At 33.6% G+C, this 16,967-nt stretch overlaps 1 protein-coding gene across 1 annotated transcript; it reads left to right on the forward strand.

Annotated features, from left to right (window-relative positions):
- The first annotated feature begins 851 nt into the window (after positions 1–851).
- On the forward strand, positions 852–11,029 carry LOC106665410 (protein YIF1B-like). Its single transcript, XM_014391823.2, has 7 exons — positions 852–1,046; positions 3,391–3,519; positions 5,559–5,764; positions 6,330–6,424; positions 7,528–7,725; positions 8,089–8,182; positions 10,637–11,029. The coding sequence occupies exons 1-7, from the start codon at positions 1,010–1,012 to the stop codon at positions 10,859–10,861; spliced, it is 984 nt and encodes a 327-aa protein (XP_014247309.1). The 5' UTR covers positions 852–1,009; the 3' UTR covers positions 10,862–11,029.
- The last annotated feature ends 5,938 nt before the right edge of the window (positions 11,030–16,967 follow it).

Consider the following 16,967-nt stretch of genomic DNA (forward strand, 5'->3'; position numbering starts at 1 on the left):
GCGTGAGAGAGTGTGGAGAAGGCGAAATGACAATTGTATGACAATACAACAAGCCTGTAATTTCCCCCAGAGCCAACCTTTTTAACATAGCTCAGTGATGGTGTGAGCGGGAATTTCAATGGAGTGTCGTACAGAGTTGGTTGTTGTTCGTGGAGGGTGGTTGACGGCCACTCGCTATATGGATAAAATTTTGGAACATCATGCGTTGTCTATCCTCGATTAAATCAGCGACAAATCTATTCTAATGCACGATAATGCCAACAGATACAAACATATCTTCAACAGCATAACATCAGGGTCTTAGCCTGGCCAGCCCGTTCTCCGGACTTGAACCTCATCCAATATTTATGGGATAACCTCAAAATACGAATAAGAGCACGTCCATCACTTCCTCATACGCTCCACGATCTTGAGAGGACTCTTTGTGAAGAATAGGCTAACCTACGCAAAGACATTTCCAGGCTCGTAGAAAGTATGCCGAGGCGTCTTCGAGATGTAATTAAGGCAAGAGGTGGAAATACGCAATAGTGAAATTTTAATTAAAAATCTAAGTAAGACAAATTATCTCTTTCCGTCTTTTTTATTTTTTTTTTTAATTTTCCTTAACAATTTACCTTTTTAAAAAACTTTTTTTGACAAAGATCAAGTTATATTACAAGTGGGTGGAATTTTATTGACGTCTGTCAGTGTATTTAATGTGGTTTTTGCTAGAACATAATGCCACTATATTACAAAACAAAACGCAAAATATTATTTAACCAACAGTTTCCAAGCTTCTCCTTTTCCGTGACGTCACAAAAGAGATTGGGACGACGTGGAGGGCTTAAATGGACAACTGGTCTGTTTTGTACACTCTGCAATTTGCATTAACAAGTTTGGGAGGTTGCAAGTCTCATTCTCGACCATTTGGCAAGGAATAAAAAAAATGTTAACATTTCTCAAAATTTTGACGAGACAGTAACTCAAATTTTGCGGATTTTCTTCAATTTCTACAGCAAATCGTTTTAAAATGAACTACCAACAAGGCGGAAGAATGGACGGCCAAGGTAAATACACCTATTTCATGTCATAATAATGGATAAATCTCTAGAAAGATGTGTCACTTAGCTGTAAACATGCACGTCGTAACGATTTTTTTTAAATTAGTGTAATGTATAAGCTTTTAGCTTTTATAAGCCTTTAGTCGCTTTTCGTTCGCCCTTGGTTTATTAACATTTCCCAATTTATTTTTAACCGTTGAGTAATAATTTATACCCTGGTGGTGTTTAACTTGTTGTGTTTCTTATACTGCATTCCGTTTTCAATTAATAAAACCCTCAGTTCAAATTAATTGGGTGATAATTGATCGTACAAGCTCCCTTCCCTTTTAGCATTTTCAACAGTTTCAGTCTTTATTTTTTATTATTACACAACTAGTGAATCCAATTATTCAATATAAATTACATTATTCTGTCATTCAGAATGTTTACAAACGTCCCTTTTAAACAAATAAAACGACCCTAAAATTTCTACATTACTTATCACACATTTCGTTAACCTGTTGGCATACAATGACGAGTTGGGGGTCATTATTCATTTCATGCGCCAATGTAGATTTGACGAGTCTTACTAGAGCTGTTTTCAGCAGATGCTGTGCAGTATAATATTAGATTATCGTTGATTCAAGATGTCTCACATTCTCAACAGTACCAATAAAAAAGTTGCATCCACAAATCAGTAAATCAGAAAAAAATTGAAAGCAGCATTCAGTAGTAGTATAGTAGTATCATACTAGACAATATTAAAGTTTAGTAAAAATTACAAAAAGCAAGTAACATGTATAAGTCAAATGTATTATATGAAAGTGATGATATTAGCCCAATGGCCTAGTCTAGTGATGATGAGATTGTAACCGGTCATCTTACTGTTGACTATTCAAGTGATGATTCAAATTCAAGTAAAGCTATTTTGTTCTTCAAAATTTGTGTAAATGTGCAAGACCTATATCAAACAGTGATGATTCTGACATAGCAGAGGAGTATCAATCCTTTAGTTTTAAAAAGATTGGGAACAAACGTAACACCTTTGTGTGTTTTGAAACAAGTTGTATCCATCAACTTTTTTGAAATATAGAGAAACAAATAGATAAGATAAGCTCAAATAAACATGGAACACAATACGAAAATGACCCAAGAATAAGAGTGGTTTCCATTAACAAATGATGAAATCAGAGCATATTTTTGTGTATGCAGTATAGTGTCACAGATAAAAAATCTAAAATTGATATGTATTGGTAAAATGATAAATATTAGAAACTTTCATCTTTTCGCAAATTATACCTTGTCGATGTTTCTTGTCTATAATGCAATTTCATCATTTTGTGGAAAATGGGATGATTTATAAAGAAGACAGAAGAAGAAAGGTTCGATCGGTGATCGATTACTTGAATAACAGATTCCAACAATTATACATTCCGGAAGAAAATGTAGTCGTAGACAAATTACTAATGAAATTCATAGGGCGGCTGAATTTATAGCATTAAAACAAGCGAGATTTGGAAATAAATTTTAATAACTTTCCATAAGTAGACAGGAGTTTAGTTGAAGGTATGACAAGAAAAATATGAGCACTTTCAAAAGTTAGAGGAAGAAACATGAAATGCTGATGATATTAGAAGATAAAGTAACTCATTTTTGTAAGTTTTAATTTTTTCCCTTTTCTTTTATAAATTGAAAAAAAAGAACATTTTTTAATTAACTTTTAACTTTAAAGTTTAATTTAACTTTAATTGAACAATTTAACTGTGATATTTAATAAAACAAAATGCTGCTTTAATGTAGTTTGCCTTTGTATCTTAGTATATTACAATATTTGATGAGTATTTATTACTACTATCTATTACTACTTATAACATTCAGTTTATATTTATATATTTCAGTCGCGTCATTACAAAATTTTTTTTTTAAATTTTTTCAATAGCCCTATTGTTCAATATTAGCCAGAGAGAGAGAATCAGACAATGAGATTAATTAATTGCATTCTTGGTGGAAGGGGGTGTGAAAAAAAGGCAGGGGTGACAGTGGGAATTGAACCCATGACCGCGAGATCTATGAGCCGAGAATCTAATTTGCTGATCAGCTACCATGTTCCCCCAGAAAACAAAACAAGTTAAACTTCACAATAATAGGAGATGAAAAGAGTGAAGAACGAATTAAAAAAAAAAAAAGTAATTACTAGTTTTGAACCTCTATAGTATTGCTATGACAATTTCTTCTATTTTGATAGTCATTTCGATATAACTTATGATTTTTCCTTCTTGACGGTGGGATAATAGGTCATCTATTAACTTTCGATATAAGTTCATCGTTTTAATGCTATTGTGTTGATACATTAATATTTTATGCTTTCCAGGGTACCCTGGCCAAGGCCCTCAACAAAATTATTACCAGCCGATGCCAAACATGAATAACGACCAGTCGAGATATTATCCAACTCCAGACAGTTTTTCATCCACTCCTCACAATCAGTCACAGTATATGAGTAAGTACAATTGCTTATTTGACAATTCAAATGACAATAGCTACAATGAATAAATATTATGAAAAAGTTCAATGTTTCTTTTTTTGTGGAATTTTTCTTCAGTTTTTATTTTATTGTTAAAGTTTTTGGACCAATGCTTGGCCTCTCCTCAGTCTTCTGTCTTATGTGTGAGATTTTAACATAACTAGTAAATTACACTGATGAACAAATTTAACACACAATTCAATTTATTTAGTTTAAAATTAAATCTATGATTTTCCTCAAGTAATTAGGAGCTATCGTAATCAAAATAAACAGTAAATAATGCTTTGTTTACTTCCTTTATTTACTTTTGTACTGAATAATCCATTTGTTCAAAAACTAGCATTACACCCTTCAGCATTACCTACTAGCATTACCAAGAGGGCAAGTTCTCTTTACAGATGAGGTGAGAGTTGGCCTCAAATGCTCATGCCTAACGATTGCTTTCAGTTAATCTTTTTCCTTCGTTGATTTCATTTGACAATATTCTTATTCTTAACCCTTTTTCAATGGCTCCAGTCAGGCATTTGAGTGTGACAGTGTCAGTGTCATCTCATTGTGCCAGGAGATTGAGTGTAAATCACTCAAAAATAGGAGGGATTCTTTGGCATTTCAGAAAAAAAGGGCTTCATGGTCGATCTAAGTCTACCGACGAGAGAGAAATCAGGCTCTACGAAACTGCAGCATTATGGGGAATGAGATAAGAAATCTGATAAGACTCGTCCAAAATGTTTCAATTTCCTCTAGTACTGTACGATGAAGGCTCAATGAAAATAACCTCAGGACTTGGCACCCGGACCTGTTCTTACCACAGTTTAGAAAATGACCAGCTTTCAATTCACACAGGAACATGCCAATAGGACATTGGAAGATAGGGGGCAAGTTCTCTTTACAGATGAGGTGAGAGTTGGCCTCAAATGCTCAGAAGGACGTAATTTCATATTAAGTTCTGGTGGCTTCCATGGTGGGACATTGAAGTTCTGGGGTGCCATTTCCTTGGACACCTGAACCGAATTGGTCATTGTGCGAGGAAGATCTCACACTTCACAGAGGTACTTGACATAATCAACAAACATGTAGTAGAAGTGGTGAATAGAAATGGTGAATGATGGAGTGAGTGCGGTGTTCAATCCTTTTTTTTTTTTAAGATAGTTCTACTCACAGTAAGTAAGTAGTTAGTTAGTAAGTAGTTAGTTTAAGTAAGTAAGTAAGTAGTTAGTAAATAGTCACAGTTCGAAGTCAAGATTTGAACCCGATCAAACACATTTGGGACCAACTTAAGCGACGAGTACGACGGCAAAACCCAGGTCCTCTAGAAGAATTGAAAATGGCTGTTCTTGATAAATGGGAAAGAATTCCCTAGCATTTTATGAGAAATCTTTTCCAAGGGATGCAAAGGCAGTTAAGGGACATGATTCGTGCCAGAGATGGAAATAGTGGTAATACTAAGACAAAAAAAATTTTTAAACTCTTTTTTTTTGTTCTTGACTCAATAATTATTTTTTATAATTAGGTAATGAACATACTATTTTTAAATGTCTTATTTTTACAACCAAATTAATTTTGGCATGGAAAATATGAAAAACCTAAATACATTAAAATTTAAGTGCATTAATTTTGTCCATCAGTGTATTTGTATTAGTTATAACCAGTTTTTGTGTATATTAATTTTTATGCAAAGAAGGTTGAGATGAAAAATTAGTGTCAGGATCTGAACTCGAACCCACGACATCCGGATTAGTGCTCCGGTGCTATTTGACTTCAGTCCTCGAAACACCAACTCCTAAACCCAACTGACAACTATTTAAATTTTCCCTCTTTTGCCACCACTACTCATTACTAGTCAATATTCAACATAAACTGGAAGACTGAGGATGGGATGAGTGTTGGTCTGAAGGCTTTCGAAATAAAATAAAAACTTATGGAGGAAGTTAAAAAAAAAAACTTTTTTGTCAGATGTTATGCTTATATCTTCATAAGCTTTATAATTTATTAATGCAAATTATTACAATTTATAGATGACCCTCTTCAAAACTTTCAAGGTAGGGCAGTGGCTGAAGCTGCGATATTTTATGGAAGCAAAATTGTAGGAACTGGTAGGGAAATGGTCGATGAGAAAATTAAAAAATACAAGTCTATATATATGATAAGACATTACTTTGCTGTTGATACCAGTTATGTTCTTAACAAATTAAAACTTATCATATTTCCATACAGTAATAAGGTAAGTCTCACTTAACAAATAATTTTGAAAAATGAATTTTGATCGCTTTAATAATCATGAATGTGTTAGTTTTGTTATATAATTTATAAGTGAATATTCTATAAGAATATTGACCACATCATTGTTATGTTAATTTAGGAATATTCAAATTTGTCCATTCTTTGTCTTTAGTTGTAAAATGTGAAAGCGTTTTATTTCAATTATTATGCATTCAATTTATAATTTATATTTCAATTAATTCTTCTTCTTATGTAATGTCTTGGTAGAGATGAAAAAGTTAGTGACACGAGCGGGATTCGAACCCACGACCTTTGGCTCAATATGCCACTGCTCTAACCACTTGAACTATCATGAGTAGTTAGAGCAGCGGCTTATTGAGCCGAAGGTCGTGGGTTTGAATCCCGCCCATGACACTAACCTTTTCATCTCAACCAAGACCTTATATAAAAATAATAATTAATGGAAGTAAGTAATTTGGTCAATTAGACCACTAAACATAAATAGATTTATAATTTATACTTCAACTAAGTTGTGTAGAAAAATCTGTGTTGATCGTATGTTTCAGGACTGGTCTAGGAAATACATCGATTCTGTCCCTGCTAAGCCGAGATATGACGTTAATTGTCCTGATTTGTACATACCTTTGATGGGTTATGTAACGTAAGTGTTTTAAATGAAAATTGTTTTGTGAAAATTAAAGTTTGAAGGGTGGTTTAAGGTTAAAAGGAGTTGGCGTCTTTACAACTAATATTGGTCTATTGTGAAAACTCCATTATTGTTTAGGGCTCTTTGTTAAGCTTAAGGCGTTTTAGCAGATCTAGAAGTTTTTTAAGGACTAAAATTAGAAGTGTAGATTTAAAATAAAACTTTTATAGGATTTTTTTGTTGATTTCATCCTTTCTTTCCACACTCAAAATGACATGTACTCTAAATCTCATTGAAATAAACTGAATGAAGAGAGATTAAGCTTTAAAATTGTTGGAATAGGTTGAATTAGGATAAAATTCGGAGAAGCAACTTTTAAATGGAACCACTGGACATCCGCGAGAAAAAAATTCGCCCTGGGTTGATCCAGTATAAAACTTTATATTTTTTATTCACTGTAAAAATTTGTATTTAAGGATTTTAATGGGTGCTTTAACGAATCTGATTTTTTTCTTTCAACATCATCATGTTTTTAAAAAATTATTTAAATTACTTAAAATATTTTTCTTTGCTCTTAAAACCAATTGGCAAAAAAGGTCTGGCACGTGTTAATATTTTTTGACCTAGTTTTATAAAAAAAAGTTAATTGAAACCATGTTCCCAAATGCATAGATAGCCTCCTCTTATCAGCATATGCACATACTATACAATTTAATAAGTTCTATCTGGCATATAAATTAGCTTATGTCGTTAAACTAAATTTTGTAAAATACTAACAACTTCTATAATAATTCTAAACAAAGGAAAGATTTATCATAAAACTATTACTTAAATTAATTATTGATCATCTAATTATTTCTAAGTAAGAGTATTTATTTGTATTTGGTGTTTTTTGTAAAATTTTTAAAAAGCCATTTCTTATGTTTGTTTAGTTGATTGTTTACATACATTATTGAGCTAATGCAAGTGAATTTAACATCTTAGTGATTCATATTTCAACCATGTTCTTTCTCCTTTTAATTATTTCTTTTGTGACTATTTGTTTATGCATTATTCTTTGTTTCTTTCTTTGTGTACTGTTATGAAAATTTTTTAATATGTTGACAATTTTTTTCCAGGTATTTATTAGTCGTGGGACTTGTGCTCGGAATACAGAATCGTTTTGACATCGAAGTCCTTGCGAAATTAGCATCTCAATCGATTGCCTTTATTTTTCTGGAAATTGGCATACAGCTCCTAACGTTGTATATTACAAATATACAAACGAATGTGACAGCCTTAGAACTAATTGCTCTGTCAGGGTACAAGTTTATCGGGTATGTCACACTCATAACTGGCAATCACTGTTTATATAAAAACTGAAAAATAATTAATCATCAATATTAACAAACTTTATTGACAATTGGCTGAAGCTTACAACAAACAAAAAAATGCTTGAAAGATAAGAGAAATAAGCAATTATACACCTACATTTGGTCTTAAATAATTTATTTCATTTGTTTTAATGAATATTTAAAAATAGTTACATTCCATGAAAGAGTTAATGCTTTTTTCAGTTCAAGCTGCTATAATTCATAAGTTCAAAGTTTGTTATATTCTCTTATAAAATATAATTTTTAGTAATTATTTTTAACTTTATAGTGTTTAATCTTATTTTGTGTTTCTAACTTTTTTTAAAGGATTATAATAGCAGCCTTGTTGAGTATAGCATTCTACAAAAAAGGATATTATGCAGGAATAGTGTACTGCAGCGCATCCTTAGCTCTTTTTATGGTAAATCTTCTGTTTAATAAGTTTTTTAAATTATTATTAAGGTTTGTGTTACTGTATTAATCCATATATGTTTAGCGGTCATAATTATTTCAATTAATTATACTTTGTTTTTCTAAAATCTTGGTTGAGATGAAAAAGTTAGTGTCACAAGCGGATTCGAACCCACTGCCTTTGGCTCAATACGCCCCTGCTCTAACCACTTGAGCTTTCGTGACTTCATTTGTGTTTGGCTTTGTATGTGGCTCTATGATGTTCAATGTTCCTATCTCTGAGTGATGTTGGAACATTTAGCATATGCGCGTGTTTACTTTTTTGTGTGGATGGAAAGATTGAAATATACAAAACACCAGATAATACTCATACACATTGTTATCATTGCTTTTCCAGATTGTCCCAATACATGGAGCAAACAAACAAAATCAACCAAACGAACAATAGCTTATTTATAAAAAGATCCTACCCCAAACAACACCTGCTAACATTAGTTTCCACATCCTTAACCCAATCCCAGTTTCTCCTTGCTGCTTCTTAGGCACTCAACAGTTGATTCCTCTTATGTAGGGCTGTTCTTCAACTTGTCTGAAGAACCTCAACTGCTTCCTTGTGTTGTTGCATAGGGGTTGGCCCATTGCTCAAAGCTATTATGTTGCTTTGCGAACAGCCAAGTATATTACTTTTATCTTTTTCAAGGCCTTACTCAATCCTACAGTCCTATTTGTAATGGATGCAAGGGGGGTTTCCAGGCACAAGTCGAGAGGCACTGGGTCATAATCACCATGCATAGTTGTCATAATGGACGGCGGGTGTGCAATCAATCACACATGTGAACCAGATCCTGTTTGAAAAGACGGGTAGGAGCCATATCAACTGAACTACAAGCATAAGCATCGTCCATGCTCAATTTCTTGCAATTGCAGTTGAATCCATAGTGGTACATGGGTAGACATCATTTAGGGTGACGTGGTCGTTCAGTTTGTTATATTTGCCAGATGGAAATGCACTCCCCTAAGGTGGTTGGCATTTCCACTTAAATCCAAAGCTGTTGTCAGAACTTTATCCAGAAGTCCGCTAGAGGGGCCCCTCCATTTGGGGGTGATCTAACCGCCAATTCTATCTATAGGAGTATGTGTAAAGTTCAGGCAGAACCTTTGAGCTGCTTCTCGGCATGCGACACACGGGTGGTGTTTTTTTTTTTTTTTTTTTTTTTTTTTTTTTTTTTTTTTTTTTTTTTTTTTTACCCTCAGTGCAGGAACATCAGCACAAAATCAACAATCATGGAAACAACAAGTGAAAGGCCATACCTCCTCCACCTGAATGTAATATCCCTATGAGCCGCCTCAGCGAGGCCCATCCTGGACACATTTAATGTGACAAAGAGCTCGGCAGGTGGAGTTGAGATGCGACCGTTTGGTTAGCAAAGAAAAGCACAATGAGAAAACAAAAAAGAACAGGAGTGGGGAGAGGAATGAGCAGGGATTATTATTATAATTATAATTATTGGTACCAAATATATATATTTTTTTGTATTATTATTAGTATTAGTATTTATTTATTTATTTTTATTAATTTTTTTAAAATTTATTTTATATTTTTATTTTTCCCCCTGCTCGTTCACTCTGACCCCCAAGTTCAAATGCTTCTGTCTATAATTAAAAAGCTACACAAAGATGAAGGCCAAATAAACTGTAAAGAGCTGGCAACAGCTTCAGGAACAGTATTAAGAAAGAAGGCCAAGACGGTTGGGTGCATTGTTGTCAACCCATCCTGTTGGAAGGGGCATGTGGATAAGAAACTTAGCCTTATCGGTCCAGGCATTTTTCTACACATGAACTTATGGGTTTAGCACACACTAAAAAAACTACTGTTAAGGCCATGTGCCAGGTGCGGTCGAAAAAGAACTTCATTATCACCTTAGGGCGAGGCAACTTTTGGGGGACAATAGGGAACTTTTGCTCCCTTCATGTCTTTGATTGAGTCCTCCTGGCTGCTGACTGGCTAATCGATCTATATAGTGCCCAGTGAAGGAAAGGATTTTTATATTGTTTTTGTTTTTCCAATCTTCTTTTATGTTGGTTTCACAAAAAGGGTGAAGGAAAGGAAAAGCAAAACCATTGGGCCTGATGTCAACTTCCTTCCTGTAAAGTTTGGTCATGACCTGTCCATCCGTGCAACAGCTCGTAATTCTAGGGAGCCTTTGTTACGCAGCCCCCTGGCCCTCCAATGAAGGGAGTACATACCCTATGCCAATTTTTCAATGCCAACTCAACTTTTTCCACTTGTCTACCCCCTCTAGGTTTTTTTGGGAAAGGTTTTTCAGCTGTCAGATTTACAGCGTATATAAAAAATGTGTACACAATTATTAACACTATTGCCTTATGTTAGCAATTATTTTCAACTCATTAATTCCAACTTATATTAAGATGAAGGCGTGATTAAATTTTTTTGTACTTTCAGGTTCGCACACTAAAGCTGCAAATACTTTCTCATTATGGCAGTAATGATATGTCAGCCACTGGATATGTTAACGACCCTTCAGGATACAGTGGCTATTCAGATCATGGTGGCTCATATCACAGCGCACTGATGGGTAAGAGGCAAATGTACTTCCTCGCTTTTGTAGCAGTCTCACAGCCTATATTTATGTGGTGGCTGTCATTCAACTTGGACGCCAATCAATAAACTACCGACGGCTGCAGTGAATTTCTATCCATAAAAAAGTCTAACCATTTTTTTTCTTAAGAAAAAAATTGAAAAAATACAAACGATCATAGAGCACTTATTCGTTGTTTAAAAATTTAACTGTTCATTCTTAACAAATTTTTTTAGGTATGATGTTCATTTATCACAGATTTTCTTTCTTATAAAAGTATATTTTTTTATTTTGTATCTTGTGATTCAGACATGTTCAAATATATTTTTGTTTAAAATTATTTAATTAATTTATAGCAAAGTAATTTTTTTCTTATTATATACAATTCGTTTAACCTTTTTCTAAGAAAAATACTTTGCATTTGAATGCATATTTTTGTAAAGACGTAATCTCCATATTCCTACATTTTCCAAATTTGTAAATAAAATAGTAGTTCGAAGCTTTTGAAATTTTTTTATTGTCCCTGTCTCCTAACTGTATCCCTTATCATATTTGCTGTCTGTTTGTTGTGAGTTTGTTACAAGAGAAAACAGAAACAAACATTAAAAAAACTGTAATCAGTAGGTATAATTAAAAATGAAAAATAGTCCTATTAAAAAATAATTGCAAGATTTATTGATGTTTTATACAAATTGCAAAAAACATATTTGACTCAAATCTCATACTCCAGGCATAATTAATTAAAGGGCGCATACCCACCCAGTTAAAAATTAAATAGTTTCTTCCCTTGACGTTTTCTTGTTGAATAAGTGGCCATTACCATTCAGAGTTCAGGGCACACCCAACAAGTGATTGATAAGAGACTTCTTCGCACATTTAAATTTAAAAGCAAGTTCAACTTCAGAATTATTTTGCAAATGCAAAATTTTTGGGCCTTCCAGAAACACAATCCAAAAAACGTGGGTATACCGCTGGAAGTTAGTTGAATGGTTAACTTTTGAGGGAATTTGCAAAGCTCCAAGAGTTCGTAGTTATTAACATTTACCACAATATTTTCAAAAAATAAGAAATTTCAACATTTTTGTTTTTTCTGATTTTTTTGTGCAGAATTTTTTCATCAATTCTGCAATGTAAATAGGTTTCCTTACTGAAAATTTAATGTTCTTTCAGGTGGCACAAACCAGATTTTTCTGCAGTCGGTAATCCTGAAGTTTATAAGCAATTTAGTGGACCTAAGTAAAAAAAAAGCTCTAAGTTTCTGAGCTTTTAAAAAAAAAAAAAAAAAAAAAAATCATATTTTTCATGAAAAAAAAAAAAAAAAAAAAAGGAATTTTTTTTTACTCTTCCAACAGTGCAATTCTCATTCCTGATAATTCTCTGGAGAAAGTGTTTTGTGATGTACGTCGTATTTGTAGAAGAAATTCAACTACTGTAACCTGGCCTACTAATTAAATTACATAATGAACTAGGATCATCAGTGTGTTATTGGCATAGAATAACAGGGTACAATAACTTTCAAAGGGTGCAGTATATTACGCACCTTGAATATTGCTTCTTGTATCTTTTTACATCCTAAAGTTAAGTTTTTTTTGTGACTCGTGATGAGTTGTCTCGTTCAAGCTTATACGCTACCCAAGCATTGTGAAGTTATTTCATTATCATGTTTTTTGCATTTTAAGAGTTCTAGCTGCACATTCAAAGCATCTATTGATCTCAGATTGCATCCAACATATAGCAGACGCCTTGGTTCTGAATATGATCCTCCCACACCCATTATTTACCATCCTCATCATCAGGAAATGACACTTTTTACCTTGCCTTCTGTTTACAATGTGGCCTCTCTCAAATGTTTGCGATACAATCATTTTTCTAGGAAACCGTTTGGCCACTAGAACTTTATACCATTGGGAATGTCCTACTATCGTCTACCTCTCACCCCTACACCTTTCTCTACCATCTATTATACTGTCTTTTATGTTGAGAAGGATGGATTCATAACTTAAAAACTTCATATTTATTGACGAGCGTAACATCTGACAAACCGACAGACCCTAAAAGGACTGAAGTTGTTAACAGAAATGTTTCCTTGATTAGACTCTAAGTACATGGGAACCAACTTTCTACACCATTTCATTTTGGTTTTTAATAATAGATTTTTATCCGGGGATAAGTTTTTAAGATGGATCTGTTGATTTCCATCACAATAGATATAATAAAACAAAGTTTGAACAATTTAATAAAACAATTTTAATTAATTGTAAATTAATTTTAAAAAGAAAATTATTTTTATGTGAAGTAATTATAGTATATTGAGTGAGTTAATAAGGATGAAAGAGATAATACAATCTGATTTTTACTGTACAAAGGACAAACCAGACTGCTTACATCTGTTTATTCCATTGAAAACCCTAATATCTGAGGAGTGTTCTGTCAAAATAGTCTTTCAAATCAGTTTGCTTCAAATTTCAACACACAATGCAAAACAAATCAGGCTGGGGGGGGGGTCATGTAGCAGCCGAGAATATAGACTGAGTTTTAGCATCTTAAAATCAATCTTGAAAAGGTTTAGTTCTGCCAAATAGTACTCAATTTCCAAGTTTTTCTAGGATTCAGGAAGAGACTTAATAGTGAAGGGCTCAAAATGGTGCCTTCCTTTATCCCTGCGCTAGCCAAAAACTTGTGTGGTCTTGTATTGGCATACCACACAAATTTAAATTTTAAGTTTACTTTCTTTATATTATACATATAGATACTTCATTATTAAATATATATTGTACTGAAAGTGAAATATAGTTTAAATATATATAGTTAATTAAATATAGTTTAAAAAAGACTACTCAATAAAGGCTCAATAAACTTGAGTGTCTTACAAAAGTGGGCATGAGTGTGTATAAAAGTGGGCACAATAGACCACATGATCCGTCCATTATTCATCCATTCAATATGTCATACCTCTTGTGTAAACCTTCTTACTCCCTTATTTCAACAAATAGGATCAATTATGAAAGATTTAAGATTAAGAATTATTTATATATTATTTTCTGATTGCACTGTAAAAATTTTTCTCTTCTGGTATTGACTTGCAACCTTGAAATAATGGCTGCATGATTTTTTTCCCAATCAGTTCCTTCAGTCCATCTGGGATTATTTAAAAGAACATCTATTCCTTCTTTTATTTGCCATAGTTTGAGATGATTTTTAATTCTTTCGGCTTTGTCAGAGTTATTTGGCTGTCTACAAATTATCACTGTTTTGGTTGGTGCTTGTGAGAAGTGTGTCATCTAGTACCTCCTTAGTAAGTCACGAGTTTTAGTTAATAATCCTGATTATTACGAAGTTGTTTTTCTGTTATAAAGCCTTTGGTGTGAATGGGCTTTTCTTTGTTTATACAACAACTCCACACTTTACAATCCAGAATCAATATAGATTTCATAAGCTTCTCCAATTATGTTTCTTATGATACCTTGATTATGATATTGATCTAAAGCCTATTTTGAATTCTGATAATTAAAAAAAAATTAATGTGCATAACTCAGCTATTTATCTGATTTTCAACTATATTATTTCTGCCTTTCATGCAATGACCCCAAGCTGCTTGGAAGGGCCGCTGGATTTGAACCCAGGCCCTTTACCTTACAGTGATGTATGCCGTGTCAATGCCTAAACCATTGTGGTGCCCCCTCCTCATTATTATTATTACTATTATTGAAATAAAGGAATCAGGTATGAAGCTTTGTAGGTGAAAAAAACCACTTCTTTTTCTTCCGTCGAGCTTTCGGCCATATTTAACGCCTTCCTCAGGACATTGAAAAAATTATTTAAAAAACTTGAACATCAATTTGGACATGTGGCCCAAATAGAAGGGGCTTCATACACAATCCCTTTATTTCAATATTTATCATGAAGGCCGATATTAAACTCAACGATATTACTATTATTATTATTAATATTAGTGTGGCCAGTATTTTCTTCCTTTCATGCACATAGAATTTTTACTGAACCACTACGTCGTGTATCTTAAAACCTACGGGTAGCGTGTGGACAAGTTGTTTGGAAAGACCGAAGCACGCCTGTTAAATCAAAACAACAAGAAAGAGGATAGAATAGAAATACACTTTATTTTTATGAGAGAGAAAGATAAAGTACTATCTAACCTAAAATAACCTAACCTAACTCGTGACTGTAATTTTACCTAACCCTACCTAACATATGACCACAACCAAAAGCTAATTCGTCCCTAACCCAAATCCCACATAATGTAACTTTATTTAATGTAAAGCCTTAGCTATAACCATAGCCCTAACCTATCTTGCCCTTGTTGCTAACATTTAGCCCCTTGTAATGTAACTTTCCTTAACCCTGCGTAACTATAATCCTAACAGTAAACTAACTTTTCACTAACATTAACACTGCATAATGAAACTTTACTTAACACTACCTAACCTATAACCATAGCCCTTACTTAACCTAACTCGTCCCTGAACCTGACGCCATGTAATATAACTTTACCTAATCCAATATTTCCTATACCTATAGCCCTTACCTATCCCAACTCGTCCCTAACCCTAACACCACTTAATTTAATTTTGCCTATCCTCCCCTATAGCCCTTACTTAACCATTCCTATCATAATCTATCTTGTCTCTAACCTTAACTTCACGTAATGTTACTTTACTTTAAACCTGCTTAAAATTTAAACATAACCCTAAACTAATTCGTCTCTAACCCTAATCCCACGTGGTGTAACTTTACCTAACCCTATCTAGCGTGTAACCAAAACCTCAACCTATCCTAATTCGGCTTTAACCCTAGCCCTACCTAAATATAACCTTAACCTAACCTAACTTGTACCTAACCATAGCCTTACTTTTAACCATAACCCTGACTTAATTTAACTTGTTCCTAACGCTAACAACACCACATAATGTAACTTTGTCTAATCTTGCTTTATCTGTACCCATACCCTAGCCTCACCATTCCTAAGCTAACTCATTCCTAACCTAACCGATGAGCAGAAAAACGTATTAATGTTAAAATGACTGAAAAAAGTAAATTTGGAGGCAAAAAGACTAAATATTAACTTTTTTTAGGGACACTCATTTTAAAATTATTATATTGTATAGTGAAACAATTCCTATATATAAGCTTTGATAGCGGGGTGAAACAAACATAAAAAGTCTAACAATAAGTGGTTCAAAAATTTATTTGTCCAAAATACGAACTTTTATTACACGTTACAATATAACGGTCTTAAAGTAAATGGTTTATTCTCCATCTTCCATTTTTTCTCGTTACAAAGCTTTTATTTATTTTATTTGCGTTTTTGCCTAACAGAGAAACTCGAGCAGTTGTTTCTTGATTCTTCTTAATCGAAAGGTCAATCTAAGAGCCGAAAATGACTGTATTTAGGCGAGTCATCTTGCACCTTTTCGTAAAATGTCATGGAAGTCTGATCAGTTGAGACCATTTAAACTTGATAGAAATTATAAATGATGGAGTGAGTGTGGTGTTCAATCCTTTTTAAAAAGATAGTTCCTACTCACAGTAAGTTGTTTTGCAACGATCCGGATTTCGAGCCTTTTAGCTCATCATCAGGTTGAAGGACTTCTACAACCTGATGATGAGATAAAAGGCTCGAAATCCGGTCGTTCAAAACAGCTTACTGTGAGTAGGAACTATCTTTTTAAAAAGCATTTAAACTTTGTTCCCGAAAGTTAAAGATACCATGTCTCTGCCTGTCTTTATTTAGTGAGTAAATGGACCCACCATGATCTACTTGGGCTATGCGGGCAGAGGACTGGGAAATTTGAGTTCTATTAGGTTTTCTCTAAGTGCCCTGGAATACCGTTGTCAAATAAAAACATTTCAATTTATGAGTAGGTGAGGTGACGTCACTACTTGGATAATGCTACCGCCATCTAAACAGCAGACAATTAACAAGTAACACCTTTCTATTTGAGCAGGGACGCAACCGAGTTCTCCCATTAAACACCCAATCAACAAGTGTCCTCTCAAGTGTTCTCACTCGCACTCATCGACTCTGTCCACAGCCCTGTTGAGAGACCCATCTTGTAAAAGTCGGAAAAGAGCAGTTTTAAAGTGTATACAAAATTATATCGGTAGAGGTTTACAGGTGCAAGAGAAAATAGCGACCAAAGCTATGGTCGATAACTCAGCAGACTTCACGATGAAATC

This window comes from Cimex lectularius, unplaced genomic scaffold (assembly GCF_000648675.2).
Source record: "Cimex lectularius strain Harlan isolate CLEC.00 unplaced genomic scaffold, Clec_2.1 scaffold9, whole genome shotgun sequence".
Taxonomy (NCBI): Eukaryota; Metazoa; Arthropoda; class Insecta; order Hemiptera; family Cimicidae; genus Cimex; species Cimex lectularius.

Excerpts from the sequence above, each read along its gene's own strand:
- LOC106665410 (XM_014391823.2), top strand. The coding sequence starts at position 1,010 with ATGAACTACCAACAAGGCGGAAGAATGGACGGCCAAG. Across the intron at positions 1,047-3,390 it reads CGGAAGAATGGACGGCCAAG|GGTACCCTGGCCAAGGCCCT; the intron begins GTAAATACACCT and ends TATGCTTTCCAG. Across the intron at positions 7,726-8,088 it reads TCAGGGTACAAGTTTATCGG|GATTATAATAGCAGCCTTGT; the intron begins GTATGTCACACT and ends CTTTTTTTAAAG.